The 25563-nt window shown below is 34.9% G+C and overlaps 1 protein-coding gene across 1 annotated transcript in view; it reads right to left on the reverse strand.

Annotated features, from left to right (window-relative positions):
- Positions 1-25563, reverse strand: part of CEP120 (centrosomal protein 120) — an 84510-nt gene that overhangs the window by 21256 nt on the left and 37691 nt on the right. Inside the window, exons 6-17 of the mRNA XM_030818338.1 lie at positions 25302-25499; positions 23135-23362; positions 21939-22155; positions 20454-20628; positions 18615-18764; positions 17029-17211; positions 15146-15242; positions 14896-15048; positions 14270-14359; positions 10498-10590; positions 9536-9697; positions 4851-4973 (exon numbers count right to left, since the gene is read on the reverse strand). Coding sequence (XP_030674198.1) covers positions 4851-4973; positions 9536-9697; positions 10498-10590; positions 14270-14359; positions 14896-15048; positions 15146-15242; positions 17029-17211; positions 18615-18764; positions 20454-20628; positions 21939-22155; positions 23135-23362; positions 25302-25499 — 1869 coding nt within the window. The remainder of the gene's footprint in view (positions 1-4850; positions 4974-9535; positions 9698-10497; positions 10591-14269; positions 14360-14895; positions 15049-15145; positions 15243-17028; positions 17212-18614; positions 18765-20453; positions 20629-21938; positions 22156-23134; positions 23363-25301; positions 25500-25563) is intronic.

The following is a 25563-nucleotide window of genomic DNA, read 5'->3' on the forward strand; positions in this document are numbered from 1 at the left end:
CTTGTTTATGTTAACTTATTTTTAGACAATTTCAGTAAAAAATGGGAATATGCATATTACACTGAAAAGAATAGGTAATGAGAAAAGAAAAAAAGCTCTCAGACATAACCAGAGCTTACAAATTAAATCACGTATTTTTTAACTTGGGTCTTTCTTTTTGTGCATTTATCTCTGTCACTATTTTAAGAAATAAGATTCTGCCCTCTTCTGGCTCCAAGAAGATTTACAAAGAATTTTCAGAAGAGCTGAAAAGCCTCTTTTCGCTAGGCACTTAAACATGCTGGATGAATGCATTAAGTCTAAAAATAGAGGCAATTAAATGATGACTTTTCTCTCTCAATGCAAACTCACAGTACTGCTTACACTTTTAATATGTTTAATGATTTTTATCCTTTTGATAAAAGCATAGTTGGAAGAAATTTTAAAAGTCATTTAAAATTTATTTTTATTGTGGATATTACCCAGTCAACCAGTCTATATTCAGGGATGAGTAAGGTAACACCTCTGTTACAATTTTGATTTCTGGTCTTTAAATTTCCCCAGGGTAAAATGGAAGTACTGTTAGACACCCACGTAATAGATCTTGAGAGAATCCATGTGACATTATCCAATGAGTGCTTCAAATATTTCTGGTAGGTACTACAGAATTCATATTTATAAACACAGAAATACTTTACTACTTGGTTTTATCAAAAGAGAAGTGGCAAATGTCCAGCTGGATTCAAGTTCACTGGTAGAAAAATGAAGAGACTGACCAAAATATGTAAGAAAAAGAATCAATTAAGACTTGCAATCAAATCATTGTGGGGATAAGAGTACCCCAAGATAGCTTGGCGGTTAACAGGCTACAGAAACATTTACTGACTTCAGAAACACTACATGAAAAATATATTTCAGGGAGATGGCTGAGTTTAGTTTTGGACATTCTGGGATATCTTGAAGACTGACCTCCAAGGGTCCAGGAGATGGACACTATTTTCATAATACCAAAAGATTATTTGTCTTTTCTACTTTCATTCTTCTATAAATGTACACTGGAGTTTTTCAGATGTTACATGATGTATAATATCACAACAGAGTGAATTCAAAATCAGATATAAGAATTCAGATGTCTATTATCCAGACACTAAAGAGATTTGTAAAATAGTAAAACAATGTTACTCTTCTCAATTTTTTGTTTTAGAATATAGTTATTTTTCATAAAAATGTCACCTAGGCTTTTTTTCCCACTTCTAATACAGTGATTATCAATATAGGGACCCCGAGTCCAAAAAGTTTGAGAACTACTGTTCTAAGGCATTCAAGAAAAGATGTTGGGTAGGCAGTTGAATATATGGGTCATAAGCCGAAGAGACAGGTCTTGTCCTCTAACACATATTTTCTACAGATTAGATGAGTAATTTTTGTCCTTAATGTAAAGATCAAGTTACTCTCCTACTTAAAACCCTTTAATGATATCTCATTATTTACTTAAATCTTGTATTTACAAACACAGGATTTAAGTAAAACAATGTCCTAGGTTCTATGCTTAGCATTTTACAAATATTGAGTCATTTAATTCTGTTATCAACCTTATTACCTTACTACCTCCATTTAAAAGATATGGAAATAAGTACAGAGAAGTAAACTAAGTGGCAGAGCCAGGATTTGAACCAAGGTGATGTGGCTCATGTTCATACTGTTAACTACTATTATACTATAACTCTATTAGAATAAAAACCTAAACTCCTTGTCATGGCTTTAATGGTCCATACTTTGAACCTCATCTTGTACATTTCTCCTTTCCTCATGCTCTAGGATGGCCTTCGTCCTCAACCTCAAACAATCCAGGCTTAATCTTACTTCAGTTCCTTTGCAGCTGTTACTAGGACACGCCTTCCATAGTTTTTCACATTGCTAGCTCCTTCTCTTCTCATAGATCCCAATTAAAACGTTAGTTACCTCCTCAAAGAGGCCTTCCTTAACCACCTTATGTGGGGTGGTATCTATCCTGACAGGCCACCTACATTGCCACATTCAATATGACATCACCTTTTTTATTACTTTTATGTTTGACATAAACAAAAATGATCTCGTTATTTTTTTACTCTCTCCTCTATAATGGATCTCCCTGAGGAATCTGTCTTGTTCAATGCAAGACTAACTATAATCCTAGGAACACAGAAGGTACTCAATAAATAGCTGGTGAAATGATTAGCCGCAACTTAACATCTCAAAACAGTTTTGTACCAAGATGACAACATGCCCTCCAGTAAATGAATATATGAAAATTCTGAGTAGCAAAGATGGTGCTGGTTCATCATCATGATTAACAAATGTTTACTCAGTGCTATAAGGTAGAGGGTGCTGTCCTAAGAATAGGTAATATGAAAATAGCTATAACATGGTTTCTGCCTTGCAAAGTTTAGAATCTAGGTTGGATTATGGTAGTTCTGAAATAAGTATAAAAACTACACAATAAGTATTAAAAGTTCCTAAAGGAATCTATTCCACAGCCTACTATCAGATTATAGTATCTCAACATAAGCTTTAAGGATTTGAGTGCTGGATTTATTAAATAAAAGATTTTGAAGCTATTCCATAGTCTTTCTCTCCCTGCCACACTTTAGCAGACACCAGACACTACTTCTCTCAAAGTACTCTTGGCTGTGACTGTTACTCCTTAGTCCATTTTCCCAAACATGGAAGTCTATCTCTCACTCCCTAATGCTACTTTGTTTTTTGTTGTTTTTTTTTTTAGATAAGTTCTTGCTCTGTCGCCCAGGCTGAAGTGCAGTGGTGGGATCATGGCTCACTGTAGTCTCAACCTCTTTAGACTCCAGTGATCCTCCCACCTCAGCCTCCTGAGTAGCTGGGACAAGAGGTACGTGCCACCACATCCAGCTAGTGTATATATATGTTATATATACACACATATATACCTATATACATACATACACACATATATAATGTATATATTATAATATATATTATATATATATTTTACATATATTTTTTTCTAGAGACAGGGTTTCTCCATGTTGCCCAGGCTGGTCTTGAACTGAGCTCAAGCAATCTGCCCACCGTGGCCTCCCAAAGTGCTGGGATTACAGGCATGAGCCACTGTACCCAGCCTCCAATGTTACTTTCTGATTACAATTCATCAAAACTCATTTTATTAACATCCATCACACAAATCTTACAAACTTGGGAGTAATATTTGACTTTGCTTACCAGATAAAATTTGAATTCTTTAACTTAGCATCTAAGACCTTCCCCCATATGGCCAAAGATTACCTTACTTCCAGCATTCTGTTATCAGCCCTATTTTGTAAACTACTATTACAGGTTCAGCATCTCTCATCCGAAAATCTTAAAATGCTCCAACATTTGAAACTTTTTGAATGTAACATGATGCCTATATTAGTCTGTTTTCACGCTGCTGGTAAAGACAAACCTGAGACTGGGCAATTTTCAAAGGAAAGAGGTTTAATGGAGAACTCACAGTTCCACGTGGCTGGGGAAGCCTCACAATCATGGTAGAAGGCAAGGAGAAGCAAGTCACATTTTATGTGGATGGCAGCAGGCAAAGAGAGCTGGTGCAGGCAAAGTCCCATTTTCTAAAGCCATCAGATGTTGTGAGACTTATTCATTATCAGGAGAACAGCACAAGAAACACTTGCCCCCATGATTCAGTTATCTCCTACCGGGTCCCTCCCACAACATCTGGGAATTATGGGAGCTACAAGATGAGATTTGGGTGGGGACACACAGCCAAACTACATCAATGCCCAAAGGAAATGCTCACTGGAGCTCTGTTGTCCAGTGAACTAGAACCACAGGGAGGATGGCCCGAAGGAAGCTGGAGAGAAGGGCTCTCTGATAGGACATGGAACCACAAAAAGATTCAACTACTGCCAGCGAAAATAAAGGAAGTAGAGAGAGATGGAAAAAACTATCCCAGCATAGATCCAACTCCCACCCACTAGTCTTCCGCTAGTGCCCCCTGGTGGCAAGTCTATGAGGGCAAGGAAGCCTTCAACACAAAGCTGAGTAGGAAAAGGGGAATGGCTGGCACAATTAAATCCTTAAATTTTAAAGGTAATTTTCCTATGTATTACCTGTGTTATTTTCCCCTGAATGCTATTTTTTTAATCATGCCTAAAAGTTATCAAATCATAAAATGCAAGAACACATATGGTCAAACTTGTCTATTGGACATTACACATTTTTAATGCCTAGCACTTGAACATTCTGTTTGTGGAGGAATCTCAATTTAAATGAGAAGAACATGGCTTCCAACCACAGAAAACAAAATAAGACAACTATTCCTTCTTCCTAGCTGAGAGCTAGAGTGCAAGTCTGTGATTCAAATGAATACTCCTATCTAGGACATTGAATCTACAGGGGTGATACATGGAGAGAATATTCACAATGGCTACCACAAAACAGTTCAACAGCATGACACTAGAATCAGAGGGCAGGGAATCCAGTGACATGGCAGTGAAAGCACTAACAGAAGCATCCGAAGTAGACTGTTTTCTGACAGGATCTTGGCTATGCCTTGCTTTCCCTATCATGCCCATATTCTGAAATTACTTCTTTAGCCTCCTGAAAGTTTTTTAAATTCCTTCCTTACTAGAGTTAGTCAGTTCTGATGTTTGCAAACAAGGACTCTAATTTGTATAAGCTACAACTGACATAAGCCAAGAAATTCAAGTACTAATAATGTCATGTGCCTTTAATTCTCTGATGCATTCTTATTTGACATCAGAACACTACAGCAAAACATTATTACACTGTATACACATTATTGATTGATTTTATAAATTGATCACTCGGATTAAACTGCACAAAATTAACATGTATACCTTTTCCAAGGTGAGAAGATTTATTTCAGACTGTAGACGGATTTCTGGTTTGTTGTTTTGCTGGTCCTTGAACTGTTGGAACTCTTTTTCCAAAATCTTATACTTATTTTCAGCATCATTAAGCTGTATTAAAAAAAGTTTAGCCATTTCAAAACAATCATATGCCAAGTTTAACAATATTCAATTCAACAAGGTCTTTTTTTTATTCTACAGCATGCTCATAGTAGAAAATCTGGAAAAGTGATACAGTATAATGAAGAAAATAAAGATCCTTAGTAATTAAAAATTCAGTAAATCAAATGATTCTACAAAAACTTTTGAAGAGTATGAAATTTCTTATCAAACTAGTATCATGAAAATCTTTTTGGTAAAACTCAAATGTCAAAATTAAAAGTTACCTTCAGAAATACTAACACTTTCTTTACACTTTTCTTAAGATGTCGCATGTAAGAAAAAATCCAGCAAGAGACCACCAGAAGCAGAGAGGAGCAAACACATTTCAACACTAAGGCAACTGTCTCTCTTGGATTCCATTAGAGCAGAGTAAGTGCAAGTTCTCTGCCAACCCAGGATTAGGCCCTACAGCTACAGTGAAAAGAATCTCAGGTGAAGACTCAGGAATAAAAACAAGAGAAAGAGATTACAGGCTAAAATTACTAGAAATCCTCAGAAAACAGAGAAGGAAAAAGAAACCAGAAAAACCATCAGCCCAGTTAATTAAATCAAGGAGTGACCGGGAGATCCAGTTTACTAAAAGAATGGAAATTTCTTGAATTTGAAGAGTCGAGGACGAACAATCAGGAATAGTCTAAAGCAACTGCCCAGTGTCCAAAGCACAGGAGCATAAAGAAGAGCTGGCAAGAGTGTCTCCAGATGGTGACAAGCTTGCAGACTTTTACTGGACTACTTTGAGGCCAACAAGCCAACCCTGGCCCTCTACTTATGCAGAAGGCCTACACAGGATTCTGGGATACAGATGGAAGGACGACATCTTTTCAGGTTCTCTCTGTCCTTCCAATTCCTGAGTTCTAACTCCAGGCTTGTGTTTTGAGGGGCTCCTCTGAGCCACATGGAAGATCCTCGGGTACCCCAATGGAGCCCTGGAACATAAGGCCTCCATAGTCAGCTCCATGCCTGTTTCCTTTTTCCCAGAGACCCCCAGCCCCCATCAGCAGTGGTCAACCTCTTCCGATTCTGCTCCAGATCTTGAATTTAGACACAGTTACAACCTGGATCCCAATTCTGTTTGAAAGCAAAAGAATAACATAACCATCAACACTCTGGTGCATGACTCTACCCAGCCCAATGTAATGAAAATAAAACTGTGAAAAAAATGAATAATCCTGACCGCCTGCCAAAAAAAGACTGAGCATTACAGATATGCCAGATAATATCCATGTAAATAAAAATAAGCTCAATTTTAATGTAGCATTTCTTGTTTTTACGGTTTGGTACCTTACGAATTTTACAAATTCAAATACTATTACAAGTTAAGGTAATTTAAAGATTATTTGGTTCAATTCCTTCATACTAATAGGTTAAAAAAAAAAAACAAAAAACAAAAACTGAAAGTCAAAGAAGCTAAATAATTGAGGCAGTGTCAAAGACCTAGTGAGCTAAGTCAGTAGCAGGGGCAAAAACCCAACTTCAGACCTTTTCATCCCTTGAATAATGCTTTCATTAAAGCAGTCAATACTTCCTGAAAAACAAAATGACAAGATAGTCGGCCTTGACTAAACATTCAAATTTCTCTTAGAACAGTTTCAAAATTTTTTAAAAAGGTACGAAGATGTTCTTTTTGAATTTTTTTTTTGAAATGCGAACAAAGATTGCTAAAGATGTTTTCCCAAAACATATACCGCTATGACTATCCATCATTAGATAAACCAATTATCTCTTCCCTAAGGCATAGGACTTACCTAAATCTGAAATATTAATACTAAGAAAATATGTGGCAAAAATGGAAATCATCGTAATAATTAGGATTTATCTAGCATCTTTAGGTAATGTAGTGTTCCATACATGAGAATTGTCCATATGACAGAAGTTTACCTATTTTTTAACATCCAAAGTTGAATACAAACCTTTCTAAAGTCTCTCACTTTTCTGTTTTAAACAAAAGCTAAGAAAATATTAAATTTGGTGGTTTCTTCACAATTCCAGAACATTATCATACACAATTCTTGTTACATTGGATTATAAAGCAGTAAGCTATTAAGGCATGTTGGGCTCTTTTTCCTTTGCTAAGTGATCCATAAACTACAGTGATTTGAGTTCTGGTGCCTGCTATATTTGAGTACAGATACTTTATCTTCATCAGCTCTCACTGACAGGTGTTTAACTGTCCCTTCTACCAGTCTAGTTAGAATTCTGTGTATAATACATGTAACATGGTCAAGGTAAGGGCCTAAAAAGCTTTTCCATACCTAAAATGTGAAATGTATACAGTCATGGACTTAGCAATCTGGGCATCTTGGAAACTTCTCCTGTCCTTCCTACCCTCTTTTTTCCCCCAGGTTTTAGAACAGTGGTCCAAGAATACAAGTGTGCTCTGGGTAATTTTTCCAAAATACCAGTTCTTCCCACCAAAGTTAGTTATTCCTACAAAGAAGTAAACTACACCATATACAACACCATATACAAGTCTTTTTTCTTTCTTTTTGAGACAGTGTCTCATTCTGTTGCTCAGGCTGGAGTGCAGTATTGTGATTATGGCTCACTGGAGTCTTGACCTCCTGGGCTCAAGTGATGCTCCCACCTCAGCCTCCTGAGTAGCTGGAATCACAGGTGTGCACCACTATGCCTGGCTAATTTTTACATGTTTTGAAGAGATGCAGTTTTGCCATGTTGCCCGGGCTGGTCTTGAACTCCTGGGCTCAAGCAATCCTCCCACTTCGGCCTCCGTAAGTGTTGGGATTACAAGGGTGAACCACCATGCCTGGCTTATACCAGTCTTAGACAAGGTACAGATACGTGTATTTCCCAAGAGCTCTCCTGGTGACTCTAATACGTTTTAAGAGCCTTTGTTCTAGATGGTTGAATCTTCCTGATAAGTGGAAGAAGAGAAGCACTACTGGTGAATCCCATCATAATTGCCCACTTTTACAACTTTATCTTTTGTATTTTAAACGAGACTACCCTACTTGGTAACAATCAAATTCATATTTTTACAACCACCTAAATAATGGCCCTGTGCTGCTGTGGAAACTGTTCATGAGAAAATTTAGTGAAGACTTGGGAGGCATTCATCATACATATCTAATCTACATTGGAATTTTTCAAGAAAGATAAGCTTAATTTTTAACAGCTTGATTCTTTTTTTTAGCAAATATTTATTGAGCCCCTATTATGTGCTGACAACTGGCCTGGACTCCTGGGATACAGCTATAAACCAGAACAGTTTTTATGGAGCAAACAATCTGATACTGATTAAATTATCATGCTAATGAAAATAAAAACAAACTGATATGACACATCATAAAGAAAAAGAACAGGAGAATAACGTCCTATGAGACCATAAAATAAAAACTTGACCTAGACTTGGGGAGCATGAATTAGGGAGGATTTCTAGGAGTGGGTGATGGTTTAGCTTAAAACCGAGGGAGGAACAGAGTACACTAGGCCCAGATAATGCAGCAAACATGAAGATACTGTGGGTGAAGCGAGCACGGCATGCCTGAGAACTTGATGGAAGACAAGCATGGCCAGAGAGTACACAGCACAGGCACAAGAGTAGGGGATGAAGTCAGAGAGACAGGCTCTGATCTATGCAGAGGCCTGCACAACAAGGCAATGATTCTGATCTTTTTCCTATGAGCAACAAGACAATGCTGAAAGGTTTTAAAGAGGAGGGTATCAAGATTCCCAATTTCAAAAATATCATTCTGGCTACAACATGAGGAGCAGATTAGAGGGGCCCATCACTGAAACAAAGAACATTTACAGGTAGAAGGTCAAGTATGGAGAGAAGGACCACAATGGGTTTTAAATGCCTTTAAGACATCTGAATAGAGATGCCAAAAAGGCAATCAGATATATAGGTCTAGAGGGCAAAGGTAAGGTCTTGGATATGACCCTGGATGTGAAAGTCCCAGATGTACAGATTATCTCTGAAATTATGGGCATGAAATCATGAATAAGATTGTTTTTGCAGAAAGTAAGTCCTGAGCTTGGAGGAAGTCCAACATGTAATGGCTAAAGGAAGACAAGCCTGCAAAAGAGCCTGAGGATGGCCAGAAAGGTAGAGAAAAACAAGGGAGAGTGGTGATGTGGAATTTGAGAAGACAAAATACAAAAACAAGGACAACAGTACTGATGATATCAATCAGTTTTACTGAGTATGAGGAGAGGAAACAGGAACACAGACAATTTTCTCATGAAATTTGGATCTTAACTAAATTTGGTCCTTAACTGAATTTGGTTCAGTGCTACATGAAGAATATCTGCTTGCTTAAAGAAGACTTATTAGAAAAAGATTTAAGTTGGAAATGACCTGAAATATGCACAATTTCACACAAAATAGTTAGAAAAAGATCCAACTTAAAGTATATTTGAATCTCAGTGCAATAAATATGATTAATAGTCCAAAATACTGTGAATTTTACCACTTTTTAATAGTGAACTATTTCTCATTACTAGAATGCAAATAAACTAAGCATAAAAAGATGACAAGTACGTTATCCAACCTGTTGCTGAAGGCGGTGTTTATCCTCTTCGAGCTGTTTGATTTTTAACCTTTCTAGTTCTACTTGGTGAATACAGTCCTCTTTGGCCCTACGGATAGAGGCCTGCAGTTCTTGCAGGTTCCGTTGACGTTCTGATTGCAGTTCCTTTTTTTCTCTTTGAAGCTTAAAACAAAGGCATCTTTAAGAGGTTGGTTTATTACTAGCTGCATTATATTATTCAATATTCCAATATCTTTCTATACACTCAAATATTCAGGATATTTACAAATTTATTTTCATATCTTTTTTAGTTATTAGAGTTAATGTTCAAGTGTACCATTGTAAGTTTTCAATCATTGTTTAATATTATTATACACACACATAAAAATCCATACATAATTTGTATAAATTCACTTGAAAACCCTAACCACTTAACATTTCCATTTGAATAAAACGTTTTTAAGTGTGTAAGCAAATATGCCCAAGTTTCTTTTCTTCTTTTAGAAACTTCTGATTCTTGCCTAATCGCGTAGAATACAGCCTTAGTATTAGGAACAAATCTACACTATTAAGTTTAAACACTTGACACATACTTTTCTACCTATTCTTAATATAATAAGATATGCTGAATAGCAGTTTGAATAGCAGTTTTGTGCATGTCTAAAAGACAATTTTCATGAAATACATAGAGCACAAAGTAATAAACAGTATGAATTTCATATATAGACTCTGTGAAATAAAGATATAGATGACATGCTAACTAATAACACCATTTTCTACTTCTTTGTAAATAATTATGGAAGACTCCCATAAATGGAGTGCCTCTAGTTCCAGTCTTTGGTGTCTCATTCTTATAAGCAGCCCATCCTGAATCCCTGCTCTCTCGGCACTATTTTGCACTTAACTTTTAAAATAGTATTTCTACTTTGCAATAAACCCCTCTATGCTGAAAAAAAAAAAAATATGACAGATGAATGAAATACCTCTGATTCTGCACTAGCAAGCTGCTGCTCTCGCTTCTCCAAGTCAATTAGAGTTTTTTGAAGTTTTCCTTCTAGAATAGTATATTCAGCCACCTAAAATATAGTTAAAAAAAAAAAAAAAGTTACCTACCTTCTCCCAAACTTAAAACACACATAAATTCAAAAATATGTATCATTTCACTGAAACAGAGGACCTGAGAATGGAAAGTTACAAATTACATCCGCCAATTCAAAGAAAAAATGTGCTTTTATGAATTTGAGACTGGTGATGGCCATATTTCCTCCTCCTGGTCTTTTTTCTTCTCCAAGATAAACACCAATTTTAACTGTTATTCATATATTATGATTTCCACAACCTGTAGTATGTTAGACTTAATCTAAATTTACAGAGGATGGAAACAAAAGACTGTTAAATTTGAAACGCATATGTAGTGTAAGCAACTAAATAGCCAAGTGCAGAGTCCAGGGAAGAAGTCAGGGATGGGGGTGTGTGTGGTGGGTGTCTTGGTGTATATAATGCCAAGAGAGTGAATGACATCATCAAAGGAGTGAGTATACAGAGAGAAGAAAAGATGATATTTGAGGACTGGGCTCTGGGACAAGCCAATAAAGCCAACATGAGGAGAATCTAGCATGAAAATTAGGAAAGAGAGACCAAGGAAGACAGCGGAACACAACAGTAGAAAAGTGTAGTTCAAAAAAAAAAGTATAGTCAAAGGAGCCAAGTAGAAGAAGTGTTTTAAAGACAGATAAACTGGGTAAGGATGAGGAAGGACTGTTTGTTAAGACAAAAACTAACTTTTCTGGTGATTGAGAAAATGAATTGACTAGGGAAAGCAGTAGGATTGTGAGCAGCCATGAGGACATCTTAGCGCTTGAGGTCCTAAACCTCCTTAAAATCATCTCTTTACCACTCATCTTTTCTCCATAACCTTTCGCTACTATTAGTTCTTGGCTTTTGTTTTTTATACATATTGCTTTCCTGGTCTCCTGGACTTTAGTTTCACATTCCTCTATTCTATCCAGTGTACTTCCATCAGAATTATTGTTATAGAATGAAAACCTAATTATCTTATTTTATATAAAAATCATTTAAAAAAATTCTGATATTTCTACCTTTCTCAACCAGGGTTTATCATCTGAACCACAAAACACAGAAATGATTTAATTATTTTCTCCATCCTCTCCTAAAATGGTACATAACTACCATTTTAAATGCATAGGATAAAGTTAATTTATTACCAATAATGGATCCCTTAGGGTATTAAGGACTTCATTCTCTCAGGAAGGCCTGGCTAAAAAAAAGCCTACAGTATCTAGTCTAAACTCTATATAATGGATTTACGAGATCATTTATTCTCCAAGGTATCAACCTCTCTTACCTTATTTCTTGAGGCACACTCTTTCCTCCCCTCTTCCAACATCAAACTGTATATAATTTTCTTAATGCAGAGTCTATTTCAAACTTCTTTGCCTTTTGCTCAAGGGGCTGTGTCTGGAATACCCTTTGAGTCTACCTGGCAATATCCACTAATCTTCACCAAAGTGAAAGCATGATCTTATCTACAGAACACTTCCTCATGCTCCCTTATGTAGAACTGATGTCTTCCTTCTCTGTGGGTAATGACTATCTTCAGCTATCTGATGGGCAGTCATATGTAAGACAGAGTATATCTCAGTTGCTCCAGAGGGCAGAACAAGAACCACGTATATATTTACTCCTTCAGGTAAATTTTCAAAGTATGAAAGAAGTTATACATCGTTTTTTAAGAAAAATCAGGTAAATAAAATAAAAATAAACAGAAAAGGCTCACATATAATTGACATTTAAAAAATACTAAAGTGAGAGTCTCAGAGTATTTAGCTTTAAAATATTTCATCATACTGAAAAACAACTGTATTTTTTCTCACTACTGACTTGATTTTATAGTGGTTGATAGAAAAACTGATCCCATGCAAGATAGGATACTTTAAGATAAATGAATTAAAGTATTTTGTCTCAAAAACACACTTAGGTTGAAAGAAAATGGCAAATCTCAATCTCAAATCAACCTTTATCATATGACTACTTTGAATAAACAGCACAATCACTTATTAGGTAGGCATCACACTGTTTTCTGACTGGAGTTATTAACTAGCCAGGAACTCATCATTTCAGGCTGAAAGGGTAGAAGCTGTATAAATGGAAACCAATTACAAATTTCAACTGAAAAGATCATTATTACCAAAATGACAATAAACCAAAAATTACTTGGTGAGTTTTCACAGAAAGTTTATGGCATAAATTGAATTTGTCATGGTTCTAGTAATTTTATTAACTTTTCAAGTATTTCCTGATTTGAATTTTGCAGACCTCAATACTAAAATACTCTTCAAAGCAATGAAGAAAAACGGTTCAAAGATAAACTCATCTTGTCTTAAAGGCTAGGTTAAAAATTTTAAAAATTAAAATGATATTTTCCAGCTCCCCCAGATTCAATGAATATCTAATAGGTGAGGTCTGTAAATATTACTTAATATAAAACTCACTCTTAAATAACAGGATAACTAGTATAATGTTAAAATGTATGTCATGGCTTCTAATTATTGTAATTTTGGTTATCTGAACTTTTCTAAAGAATAGAGACTTTGAAATACTCTTATTTTTGTCTTTCAGCTTTTTTAAAAGTTCACTGGTTATTCAAGATTTTAATGGTGAGAATTAAGTTAGAAAAAGCTGACATGGTTATTTTAAAATCAAAGGCCTGTGTACTTCTGTTTCTACCCATAAAAGACAAATGGCCCTCCTCTATAAACACAAACATTTATGAAACAACTGTTTTTAGACATTGGGCAACAGGCAGCACAGGACGATGATCCCTAAAAGGTGGAAAATAAATGAGGCAACCCCTACAATATATCTAGCTTACTGCCTGAAGACTGTAGCTCAAGGAAGGGGAACCCAAACAGACACTAGCAATCTTGCTGAGCTAAGAAAACAGAATGGAGACCAGAGAGGCTGAGGCAACTAGAGTTGACCAGAGGAGGGGGTTAGAGAGAGAAGGAGCACTGGAGACCTGTAGAGCCATCCCCTCAAATCTGAAGCTGAATACTGATTAACCACTAATAAGAGTATTTCTAAAGTCCTAAAAGTATTAATAGAATATTTGAAGAAAGTCTGTTAGGGTTTTTTTATTTCATAACTTGAGTGTAAATGGATAAATATGAAGCTTTTGCTTCAGGAATAAAATCAGATGGTCTCATGTTATCATTTTAAAAAATGTAATTTATTTCGTAATTCTTAAAAATAGCTTAAACGTTTGAGGCATTTTATTAACTTACAGATTATAATATGTAGTTTTATATGTATTGAAATGTGCTTTTATTTCTTTTTTATACATCAGCAGGGTTTTTCTCTATTCATTTTTGTATATTCATATACACACACACACATTTTTTTTTTTTAAGAGATGGGAGTCTCACTATGTTGTCCAGGCTGGTCTCAACCTCCTGGCCTCAAGCAATCCTCCTTCAGTGCTCGGATTACAGGTGTGAGCAACCATACCTGGCCTATATTATATATTTTTTTGAATAGGTAATACATTTGCATATTCCAAAAGCACGAAATACAGTGAAACGCCTCCCTTCTATCCAGAGCCACTATTCACTTCTTCCATGCCAACATATCACCACTATAATTAGTTATTCCTTCCAGAGACTGTCTTTAATGCAAATACAAGGTACTATCATTAATATTCCTCCTTTTCTTCCTCACTTTTACACAAGTTATTACCTTTTTCTTTACTAGTGATTCTCTTTCTCGGTCCCTTTTCTTCCATTCCTCTGCAAGAGCTTGCATATGAGCCAGTTCTTTCTGCTTCAGCTACAAAAGGAAAAAAAATAAAGTTGCCAAGAAACCCCAAATATGTCAAATAAATGAATCAGTTGTCACTTAAAGAACCGATGCTGATCACTAATATGATTTTTTCAGGCATTCTTTTTTATTCTAAAAAAAAAAAGAAAAAAAAGGTGGATGCCTGAGGCAAATAATACCCATTTGAGTTCACTTCAGGAAAGTATAAAACTAACAGTGGGTTGTGCTTTCTAACTCTTGTTTGGAAACTGATGCAAGGTTCCAGGAGGGTATGCCAAATGAGGACATGAAATTTAAAGAGTAACTTCCTAATTTTACCCAATAATTGTGGACAAAGTTTATAGAATTCTGAGTGGCTTCTGCCAAGTTGCCACATTTCAGGTATTCTTTGATTCTCAAATTTTTTTTTTAAGTAAAGCATTGTTGACATTCAAAGAAACTCGATAAGGTACTTACAGAACATAGAGATTAAACCTTGCTATGGAGAAGGAAAAATATACAGAGTAGACAAAACACATTTTTTAAAGTAACATTTAAAAAGTAACCTGATTTTCAAATATATCTTCTTGCATCTCCTTCCACATTTCTAGCTCAAGTGCTGCTTTGTATTCTAAGGTTTCACGAGGCTCTGTCTGGATCTCTGAAGGACAAGGTGCTGGAGGAAGAGAAGATGGCTTTTGTTGTACGGCAGATACACCCTAAGAGATGAACCAAAAAGTACATTTAAACACTCACACACATATGCACATTAGATTCCTTTTAAAAAATAATTTGATAACATTCAATTATATTCACCTGAGATGACTCAGAGATAAAAATCTCACGCATTTTTACTAGTCCGTAATCTTCTAGAGTCACTGTGTAAGAAAGATCTGCTATCCTGTTATTTGATCTACAAATAAAATAAGAAATACCTTAAAATTCACAGAAATACTTTTACATTATTTTTCCTTTTATTTCCCCAGTACTTTAGCAATGGGGAGTAAGCAACATTTTCTGTACCTAACTATTGTTTTTGAAACTGCAGCAACTTCCATATATATAAATTGATCATCACAAACACCCTGCTAAATACATGCATACATTTACTACAAAATGAGCCCTATAAGAGCTGTAAAAGGTATAAAGGTGAAATTTAAAATGTTACTGCCCACAGGTAATTATTGCTAGCATGTAGTTTATTTCCTTCCTGTTTTATTTATATATAGATATACATGCACACATGCATGTTGACTTCATACAGTTTTGTCTTGTTTTCCTATTTGCATCAGGGGCATTTTCTTACATCATAACATTAATTTAAAAATGTGATTTTTTTTTTTTTTACTCCCTGTAAAATATACAAATGAATTTATGTAGTAAAATATACTTAACAAATCCCCTACTCTTGATTATATTGGTTATTCTGAATTCTTTTTTCTACTTTTCCTGGGAGGTACATACTCATACATATTTTACTAGATATAAGCAATGCCTCTAGGCATAATTGGCACATAAGCAATGCTTCTAGGATAATTATATGTTAGTATGATCATAATGAGCACCTCTTTGTATCATACAAATGCATGCAGCATTTGTCATTAACCAAATGAAAACAACATAAAATATTAGAGGAAAGTAAAATACTAGCAATACAAAACCATGGTTTTGTCTAAATCAAATATACTCTGGTCAAACAAAACTTGAATGAATGGTTCTCACACAATTAGAACTCTTAATTAACCAACTTTTGCATTTTCTTCTTCTAATCTCACAGATTTCAAAAGAAATGAATGAAGTTAAATGAAGCATTACTGTATCTGACAGAAACTCAAGAGAGTATCTAAGGTTCTCAGTTAAGTAAATCTTCTAAAACTTTCTGTCTACAAAGTAGGGCAATAAAAGTTAATATTCATAACAAACGGGCAGCATTAAAATAGCTTCAATTCAATAATAGGAGTTGAAACAAAGTGGCTATGAATGATGAGGAATAAGGAAAGATACTTTTAGAGCTAAAATTTCACTAAGCCTTATTTCTATCTTTTTTTTAGTCTTATCTTTAACGATAAAGGGCATATGATATATAAAGTTAAGTTAAATTTTAAATTTTTATTGTTAATTTTAAAAAGATAATTCAACATACATTTTACTGTATTTAAAATATGTTTAAAAAAAAAACTCAAGTTTTTCTTTGTGGCAATGAAGTTCAGGGAAAAACACCAATAATTATTTTAAAAACTGCCTCTGACTGCCAAATAGCTATAATGTCCTCAGACTTTTGATTTGGGGTACGAGTAAAATATTTTAAGTGGAAAAACAGTCTCAGCCATTCCCAATGCAAAATAATATAAAATACATTATAAAGTTTAACCTCAAATTACAAAATAAAAAAATAGATCCTGCATTTGAAATTCTCAAGCTAGAGAGAGGAAGGAAAATAATTAGCCATCTGAATATTACAATACCATGGTAACATAGACTCTTGACTTTTTGTGAGGTGAAATCGGTATCAGAAAGCTAAAGGGCAAAGAGGGGTATAGCTGCCACAGGTCAGAGAAGATCAGAAAAAAGACGTATGAAAGGGTGAAGTGGTGGATCAGAAAAAAGAGGTTATGAAAGGGTGAAGTGGTGGCTGACTAATCAAAATCATTCCATGAATTGAAAAGAAAAGCAAAGACCAATTCTGTGAAATGCATTACCCTTGTGCTGCTATAACAGGCACACTTTCACTGTAAGTTTGACGCCAACACTGTTCACCATTAGAACCTAAAAAACGAGTTTTTTCTGAAGACAAGATGTTAGAAAGCTGGATTCTCGCAATTCCCAGAAGTAAATCTTTACTCATTTTATCCTTGTGCCATAGTTCAACCAGTAATGGAATCCTAAGGAAGAGAGAAACATGTGTTCATACCTATCAACTCTGACCTAAAGTCTTTTCTGAACTAAATTCTTCGAATTCCCTTATGGAGTCAAAGATGTTTTTTGTTACGTGGAATGTCATCTAACACAATTGTTAGACTGAATGCTAAATTTCACAGGTACCAAATATGAAATGATGTTTCCATCAATGATGAACCTCATATACAATGATGGTCCCATAAGATTATATCATGTTTTTACTGTATCTTTTCTGTTTAGATACACAAATACTTACCTTTGTCCAACTGCCTACAGTATTCAGTACAGTCACATGCTGTGCAGGTTAGCAGTCTAGAAGCAATAGGCTATTCCATCCAGCTTAGGTGCACAGTAGGCTATACCATCTAAGTTTGTTTAAATACATTCTACAATGTTCACACAACAATAGAATTATCTAATAATGCATTTCTCATGATGTATCCCTATCTTTAAGTAGTTCATGACTATACTTTATTTATTTATTTTTTTTGAGACAGGGTCTTGCTCTGCCACTCAGGCTGCTGTGCAATGGCATAATCACAACTCACTACAGCCTCAACCTCCTGGGCTCAAGTCAAGTGATCCTCCCATTTTAGCCCCCTGAGTAGCTGGGACTGCAGATGCGTACCACCATGCTGGCTAATTTTTGTATTTTTTGTAGAGACAGGGTTTCGCCATTTTGCCCAGGCTAGTCTAAAAGTCCTGGGCTCAAAGCAATCTGCTCACGTTGGCTTCTCAAAGTGCTGGGATTACAGGTGTGAGCCACCATGCCAGGCCTAATATTATATTTTTTGTACCACTTTCTATGCAATAAAAACCTTCAAATGCTGTAATTCCCACAAATGGTTAGATTTCAGTTACCCTTCATTCTTTTTAAAATAATGTATAAATTTGAATTGTGATACTCTGAGAAAGTAAAAGGTGTTTCGCAGATCTCAGATTTTTTCATGAATCCATTTCAGATAGTCAGATTAACATCTCTAGTTCTAGGTTTAAAAAAACAGAAAAAGCAAATTTTTTCATTCAGTGAATCAACAATAAAAAGTAAATATTTAGTTCTTAGCTTTTTATCTTCCCATATTATATTGGAAGGCAAGACCACTTTTCAAAGGTCCCTCATTACATATAGTTTGTTTTAACAAAGTTAAAATATCTAAATTCAGGTAAATAAGATAGGAAAATCTAAAAACAGCCTTTATAATAAACCATGCAAAACCCTGTAGCAGACGCACAAATGTCATACACATCATTAGTAAATTTGTTTCTTGATCCTCAAATGCACAAACTGCTATGGATTTAAACCTATAGGAATTCCTTTTTAATAAAATAAAAATTTTCAAGAATTGACTTAAAGTAATTAATATCATACATACACTGTATGCATTACCTTAAGAAGGTATCTTGCAGCTGATGAGGCATAGTTGCAAAATCAAATGCACAGTAAGATTGGGGAAGAAAAACTTCCATGTTTTTCCGAACTTCTACAGGAGGATTAGTCATAATAGGAGCTGCACTTCCAAAGAATGGATATGAGTACCTAGAATTAAAAAAAAAAAAGTCTTGTGATATGGTTTACAGATGAGATTTAGTCTGTTTTTTAGAAAAAAGTATAATATGAATATTATGAGCAAATACAACTTTTTAATAGAAACATGGTAGAAATAGCAATCTGCCATCTGTGTAAGAAGTTCCTTGAGGGCACATGTCCTACCTTTTTTATCTCTGCATTCCCAGGGAAACAGGCAGTTTCTGCCATACATAAATATTCAAGAAATGCTTCCTAAATTTATTTGTAAACCTAGTTTCTTTTAAACAATAGTATCCTGATTTTTTTACGGGATAAAAAGCCCTTAGTCAACTCCAAAAGGATGCATTCATGGTAATCTGGTAATTATGGTAATCTTGCAAGGATGCAAACAATTCAAATGTATTATGGATGAATCAGAGAGTGACATAACAACACTGTTTCTCCCTTTCATCACAAAGCCATGCTAGATTAAATGGAAGAATGCCTGACTACTGCTGAACTTAATTTGTATTTAAAGCCAAATATAAAGATATTATAATGCTCATTTAAATTTAATCCTGTATCTTGTTATTCATATGTGAGAACTAAAATTTAAACACTACTAGTAAAAACTGCTTTCCAACAGGAAGAATTCTATGTAGTCACCCAATTCCTATATAATTACATATCCATTTAAATCAAGTCATCTCCGAGAAAGTTAAATGCCCTAGTTTCAACTCCCTATGCTTACCACCACACTACAGGATTTAGTGACTAAAAGAAAAATAAATAAAGGAAGTCATGCAGATGAGAAATTTTTCAAATACCAGTGTTATCTAACCAATTCCATGACACAGGTTGCAAACTACAATTTCATACCAATACAGAGCATGGTATGAAAATTTATCAAACAGAACAAGTTAAATGGCCAGCATTTTTAAAGTGCCTTAAAATGATTCAAAGACAGAACTATTAGTCCATATCAAATGAATTCTATGAAGAGTGTTAAGTGGACTGTAACAACTTATTTCCTCAACTTTTGCAAATGCTAATGCTTGTTCCAAAGAAATTTATGAGGAGATGCTAACTACCCCCAAACTAAATACATTATGGTATTATATTTAATTTATATCTCGGGCACAAAAGACTATAAAAATGTAACATCATTAAAAACAAATTATTGTGTAAAACTACAGAACTGACATATATAAAATTCTTAATATAGAACAATGTAGACACATTCCACTTACAGCTGATTAAGTATGGTGTTTAGATTCATAGCTATGAAATGTAGGTACTAGGAATATGAGCTCCCATTATAATACAGTTTTATAGAAAAATCAGACAATACACTACCATTATTTTAACCAGTAATACCTTTTTCCAGAAAAAAAGCACTTTTGAAGTTTAAGAGGCATTGTACTTTATATGGCATATTATGTATGTTTATCAAAATACATATATGTATATTACTTAGAATAAATTATTATAAATGCCTACAATTATTATACCAGAATAATAAGACAGTTACCTCTCCTACTACTATGCTACCCTTGTTTGAATTCATAATCATTAGGATATAGCCTTACCCCCTTTTAGTCCACTGATTTAACAAATGTTACAACTTCTTTGGTGACATTTCTCTCTCTGCAATTCCCCAAACAAAGGAAAGTCCTTTCTCTTCAGAAAATAATACTTTGAAACAAAATCAAATCACACCTTAATATACAGTTGATTGGAAAACCAATCTCCAAGGCATGTATACTCCTTAAGTCTATTGAAAAGCAAAAATGATGTGATGTTGCTGGTACAGCAATCTTCTGTCCTGAAGCTACTTCTGAAGCATTGGATGTAGTCACTGGCTGGGCCAGTGAAGCAGGTACAGAAGAACTGGCTAAAATGAACATAAAATAAAACAAAATAATCACACTTGCTAACAGTTTCTCTTAAATTGTACAGACAATTTAAGGCTATCATCTCATTTACCTTTAAGCAGGAATTGGCCTATTTTGTCTCATGAACATATGAATTGAGGTATAAGTATCTTAAAAGTAACTCACACAAAATAACCCAGGTTTCAATTTCCATTCTAGAATTGTGTGAAAAAAGAGCTTACTCTCAATACATACAGAAAACGTACAGAACCAATAGAGAAATATACATGACTGCAGCCTAGCAGGCACTAACTTATTTCCAAGAGGCACATAACTCAACATTTGAAGGGTTGTATATGAGACTTACTGAGATATAATGACATCACCTTTTTAAAGTAATTTTGGTTATTTTAGGCATATTTAAAATAACAGAAAGCTAAAACTTAAAAAGACAGATATCTAGTCCAACCCTATTAGAGATCAGATAGTTAGTGGCCTAAGTCACACAGCTACTCAGTGACAGAGATGTAACTTACAGCAAAGACATCTAACTCCTAATCCACTACTAGTTACTTACACTACTAACTATAACTGCAATGGATGGAAAAATTTTATTAAATTAGATAAACATGCATTCTCAGACTCTCTTAACTTTAGGATCAAAAATGGTTATTATGAGTTTACTATAAGAGGCAGTTAATAACTGTTTTCTCCAAACTTCAAGATATTTAAGAATCTAATCATTTAAAAAATCTATTTGCAAAAACTATACTATTTAATGTCTATTGAATAGGATATTTCCAGTGTACAAGTAAAATAAAAAAATTCTCTTACCTTAATTTAGCGAATTATATTTTGAAGTTAGATAGATTGCAATGACTTTGCATTGAAATTTTTTATATTTCCACACATTATTGTTTTGTTTTTTGTTTTGAGATGGAGTTCCGCTCTTGTTGCCCACGCTGGAGTGCAATGGTGCGATCTTGGCTCACCACAACCTCCACCTCCTGGGTTCAAGCAATTCTCCTGCCTCAGCCTCCCGAGTAGCTGGGATTACAGGCATGCACCACCATGCCCGGCTAATTTTGTATTTTTAGTAGAGATGGGATTTCTCTATGTCGGTCAGACTGGTCTTGAATGCCCAACCTCAGGTGATCCACCTGCCTCGGCCTCCCAAAGTGCTGGGATTACAGGCATGAGCCACTGTGTCCAGCCTTATTGGTTCTTAATAAACCCACAATTTTTACTCATAACTCATGAAAGTTCTCATTTTTTAGATGGCTGCAAAATGCAGTACCTCAAAGATCTGTAAACAAACAAAAAACCTTACCTTTTGGATTTGGTTTGGTGTCCTTATCATACTGTAAACTTTCCACTTCACTTTCTGTTGCATCATCTTTTGTTGGAGGTGACTGGTTGTGAGATGGAACAGGGGACACTCTTGGTGATTTTGGCCCAGTAAGTGTCTTCTCCTTTGTGGGGGTTAAAACTTTCTTCTTTGAATGCTCTGGCTCATGTTCATTCTGGGTCTTTAATTCAATTACAGACTGAAAACAATTTTTAAATAAAGTATAATTTGCAAAGAACTTTCCTTCATAATTAAGCAAAAAACTTGGCGTTGTTTTTTAAAAAATATAAGCTTCCTTTCCCAGTTTGGATATTCCTAGTCTATTTTTCTTCATAATTTGCAAATTTCCTTATAGCATCTAGGACCAGAAAAAGGAAGATGAACAGAGGAAATATGATATCCAGAGCTGAATACCAAAATGCATCCTAATGGGTAGGAAGGGATATTTGAGAAAAGTAGTCAGGCATAGGTGTCCCTGGGAATGGTTATTCCTACCAAGGCAGTACAATGGAGAACTATACTCCTAAAGAGAAAAAATACATGTCTAGTATGACTTTCTTTCTCTCCTTTACTCCACTCCCCACTAAAAATATATGTATATGCATCTTTTAAACACTCATTTCGGTTCTTCTATCTTTAATTCACAACCTGCATACAGATCAGCTTTTTGAAAGAACAAGATAAAGTTGATTCTGGGAATAGATACAATAAAAAAAATACACAGTCAAATAAATAATCATCTGTGTCATGAAAGCTGACTAAAGAGTATGAGGACTACAAAGCACTAAGGAACCAAGGATTTTATTTTGGCTCAGGTTGTGTTAACCAAAAAGATACCAGTAATGCAGATTCCCAGAAACTAGGTCTAAAAATGTTCTCTTTCACTGGAGTTCCTTTTCTGGAGTTGGGGGTGGGGGAGGCCATAAGTGGGTTTCCACTACACGAAAAGACTGTCTCAAAGGCTAAGAGGGCTCTGGGTCGGATCACTTATAAACCACAACAGAAGTCACAGCACTTTTCAGAAAGGCCTTTTCAGAAAGGGTATCATATAACAAAGGTCACAAATTAAGATTAATAAATATATCCTTATGAAGGTAACTCTTCTGAAATTCAACTTTTGCAAGTAATCATGAGTGGGACTAGTGAAGCCAGGGGAATGAAGGAGGGCCACTACTTGCCTGGGAGTCTATGCCTTCTCTCTGCAGAGCCACAGACACTCCCACAGTTGGGGCTAGCTCCACAGGAATAGGTGCAAGCTTTTGTTTGGCTCTGTTTGGAGGGTCAAGGGTAAAAGCACCTTCGACTGTGACTGGGTGCTGGTTGATTTCTGTACTGCCCTTTTTAAGTAATCCAGTTAAAGGTATTTCTGTACTTCCAAGTGACTGGTCTCCACAACAGAGATGAATCTAATATGAAAGGGAAAAAACAAAATAGGGCTTTATACTTTCTCCTTTCTCCTAAACATCATAAACTTAGTAAGAAGTTGTAAAATGATTCACGGAAAGAAAATATAATGCAGGTTATACCTTATTGACCTGAAGTGACTAAGTAATGAATTCTCACACATAACTGTTAAAACTGGTGATAAAACACAAAGTTTACTAAAAACTCAATAATAGCTACTACCTTTTTCGTTTCTTCTTTCGGTATTACATAATCATATGTTATTGCTTCTTTTTCTGTCTCTTTGGTGAGCTACTTTAATATTTTGCTATGCAAAGTGTATAACAAAATAACTAATCCATGAATTTAAACAAAAAAACAAAGAAATACCTCAACATTTTTCTATTTCCATTTTACCATTAATTTAAACACAGTTTCAAAAAATAAGTCAGTGGATCAATCCTGATTTGGAATTTAAAAACCTCAAATAGTTTTGTTTTTTTCATCCATAAGATATCTTGAGAACTTCTCTTTTCTTGCTTTTCAAACCTCATATTAAAAAGAGTGCTTAACAGTAAATAAAAGAATATCTCTGGAGTGGAATATACTGTTAATCACTGATAGCTAATTAAAAGTTCAGTATTACCACCTTTGACAAGTACAAAAAAAAAGACTGTTTCAGATAAATGTTATATAACTTGTTTTCCCTTACTATATTGAAGCCTTAGCAAGCTTAGTATTTTAATGAATAATAAATAAGCAATCATGCTGTAAAATATATTTAGCTCTAATATCATCAGTGAAAGAGTTAAGAGAGACCTGTAACTTAGTCTCAAAGTTACTATATTAAGGTGTAACATTTTTACGGGGTGGAAAAAAAAGTATTTTTATGATGTAAATGTCCTCCATTAGAAACTAATAATCAGTACTTTTGGTAAGGACTGATATGTTAGATACAGAATAAAATTCAAACTGCTTTTTCCTGCATGTCTTCATTTTATATAGTCTTCAGTTTTCTAAATATCTTGGGTTTAGTAGAACCATCTCTAAAATTTAGTTCTACTAAAATTTCCTAATGCTTCTCACCTCCTGTCCATTACTTTATTTTAAACGAATGAGTATCTAACCATATATAACACCACCCTATTTCAGTTTGATCAAAAGGAAGTGTCATAAAAGACAGAAGAGTAATGTTTACTAGGTAAGGTTAACTTAACTTTTTTCTGAGACAGAGTCTTGCTCTGCTGCCCAGGCTGGAGTACAGTGGTGTGATCATAGCTGACTACAGTTTCCAACTCCTAGGCTCAAGCAATCCTTTCACCTCACCCTCCTGAGTAGCTAAGATTACAGGCACACACCACTGTGTCTAAGTAATTTTTTATTTTTTGTAGAAACAGGGTCTTGCTATGTTGCCCAGGCTATTCTTGAACTCCTGGACTCAAGTGATCCTCCCATCTTAGCCTCTCAAAGTGCTGGAATTATAGGTGTGAGCTATCATGCTCCACAAATGTTTGCTTTTAAATGGAGTCCAATTCAAAAAGAGTTCATAAAAAATATTCAACTCAAGGGCAGATTTTAGAAAGCTGTCTTACCTCACTGCTTTTAACAGCAGTAAGGCATATATATTTTGAAATCGAGACTCTGATCTGTGTGCCTACACCTAGTATCTCCACTAACAATAATGAAACCTTGCCCATGCCCGCTACTCTAGGCTCCAGGTATAATTTTTTTTATTGCAAAGGACTGATAACTGATATACCTCTTTTCTCAATTCCTGGGAAAAGAGGTGTTATCTCATTAAATTCTGAAGTAATTATAATGCCAACAACTTCATGACTCAGGATAGTACCTAAAAAAAATTAGAAGATGTGGCAGAAAGATAACCTCTACTACTGAAATAGGATTAAGTTTAGGTACTTAAAAGACCACCTCCAGTTAAAAATGATTTGCTGCAATACTCACCTGTAGTTTAGACTGAAGAGCCAGGTAAACACGAAGAATTTCTACACTGCTACGGATGCGAACTGATGCTCTCTCTGGCTCAAAGTTTGGGTTGATTAAATCATTGAAGGGTTCATTTGTAACATCATTTCCCAGTAAAGAGTAGTAAAAGAAAAACTCAGGCTGTCTTTCCGGAAGTTTCATGGTACATGGAATTAACTAAACATTTCAGGAAAAAGGAAAACAGTATTACTTTCTAAACTACTAAACATGCTTAGTGTAT

The sequence above is a fragment of the Nomascus leucogenys genome, chromosome 2 (assembly GCF_006542625.1).
Source record: "Nomascus leucogenys isolate Asia chromosome 2, Asia_NLE_v1, whole genome shotgun sequence".
NCBI lineage: Eukaryota > Metazoa > Chordata > Mammalia > Primates > Hylobatidae > Nomascus > Nomascus leucogenys.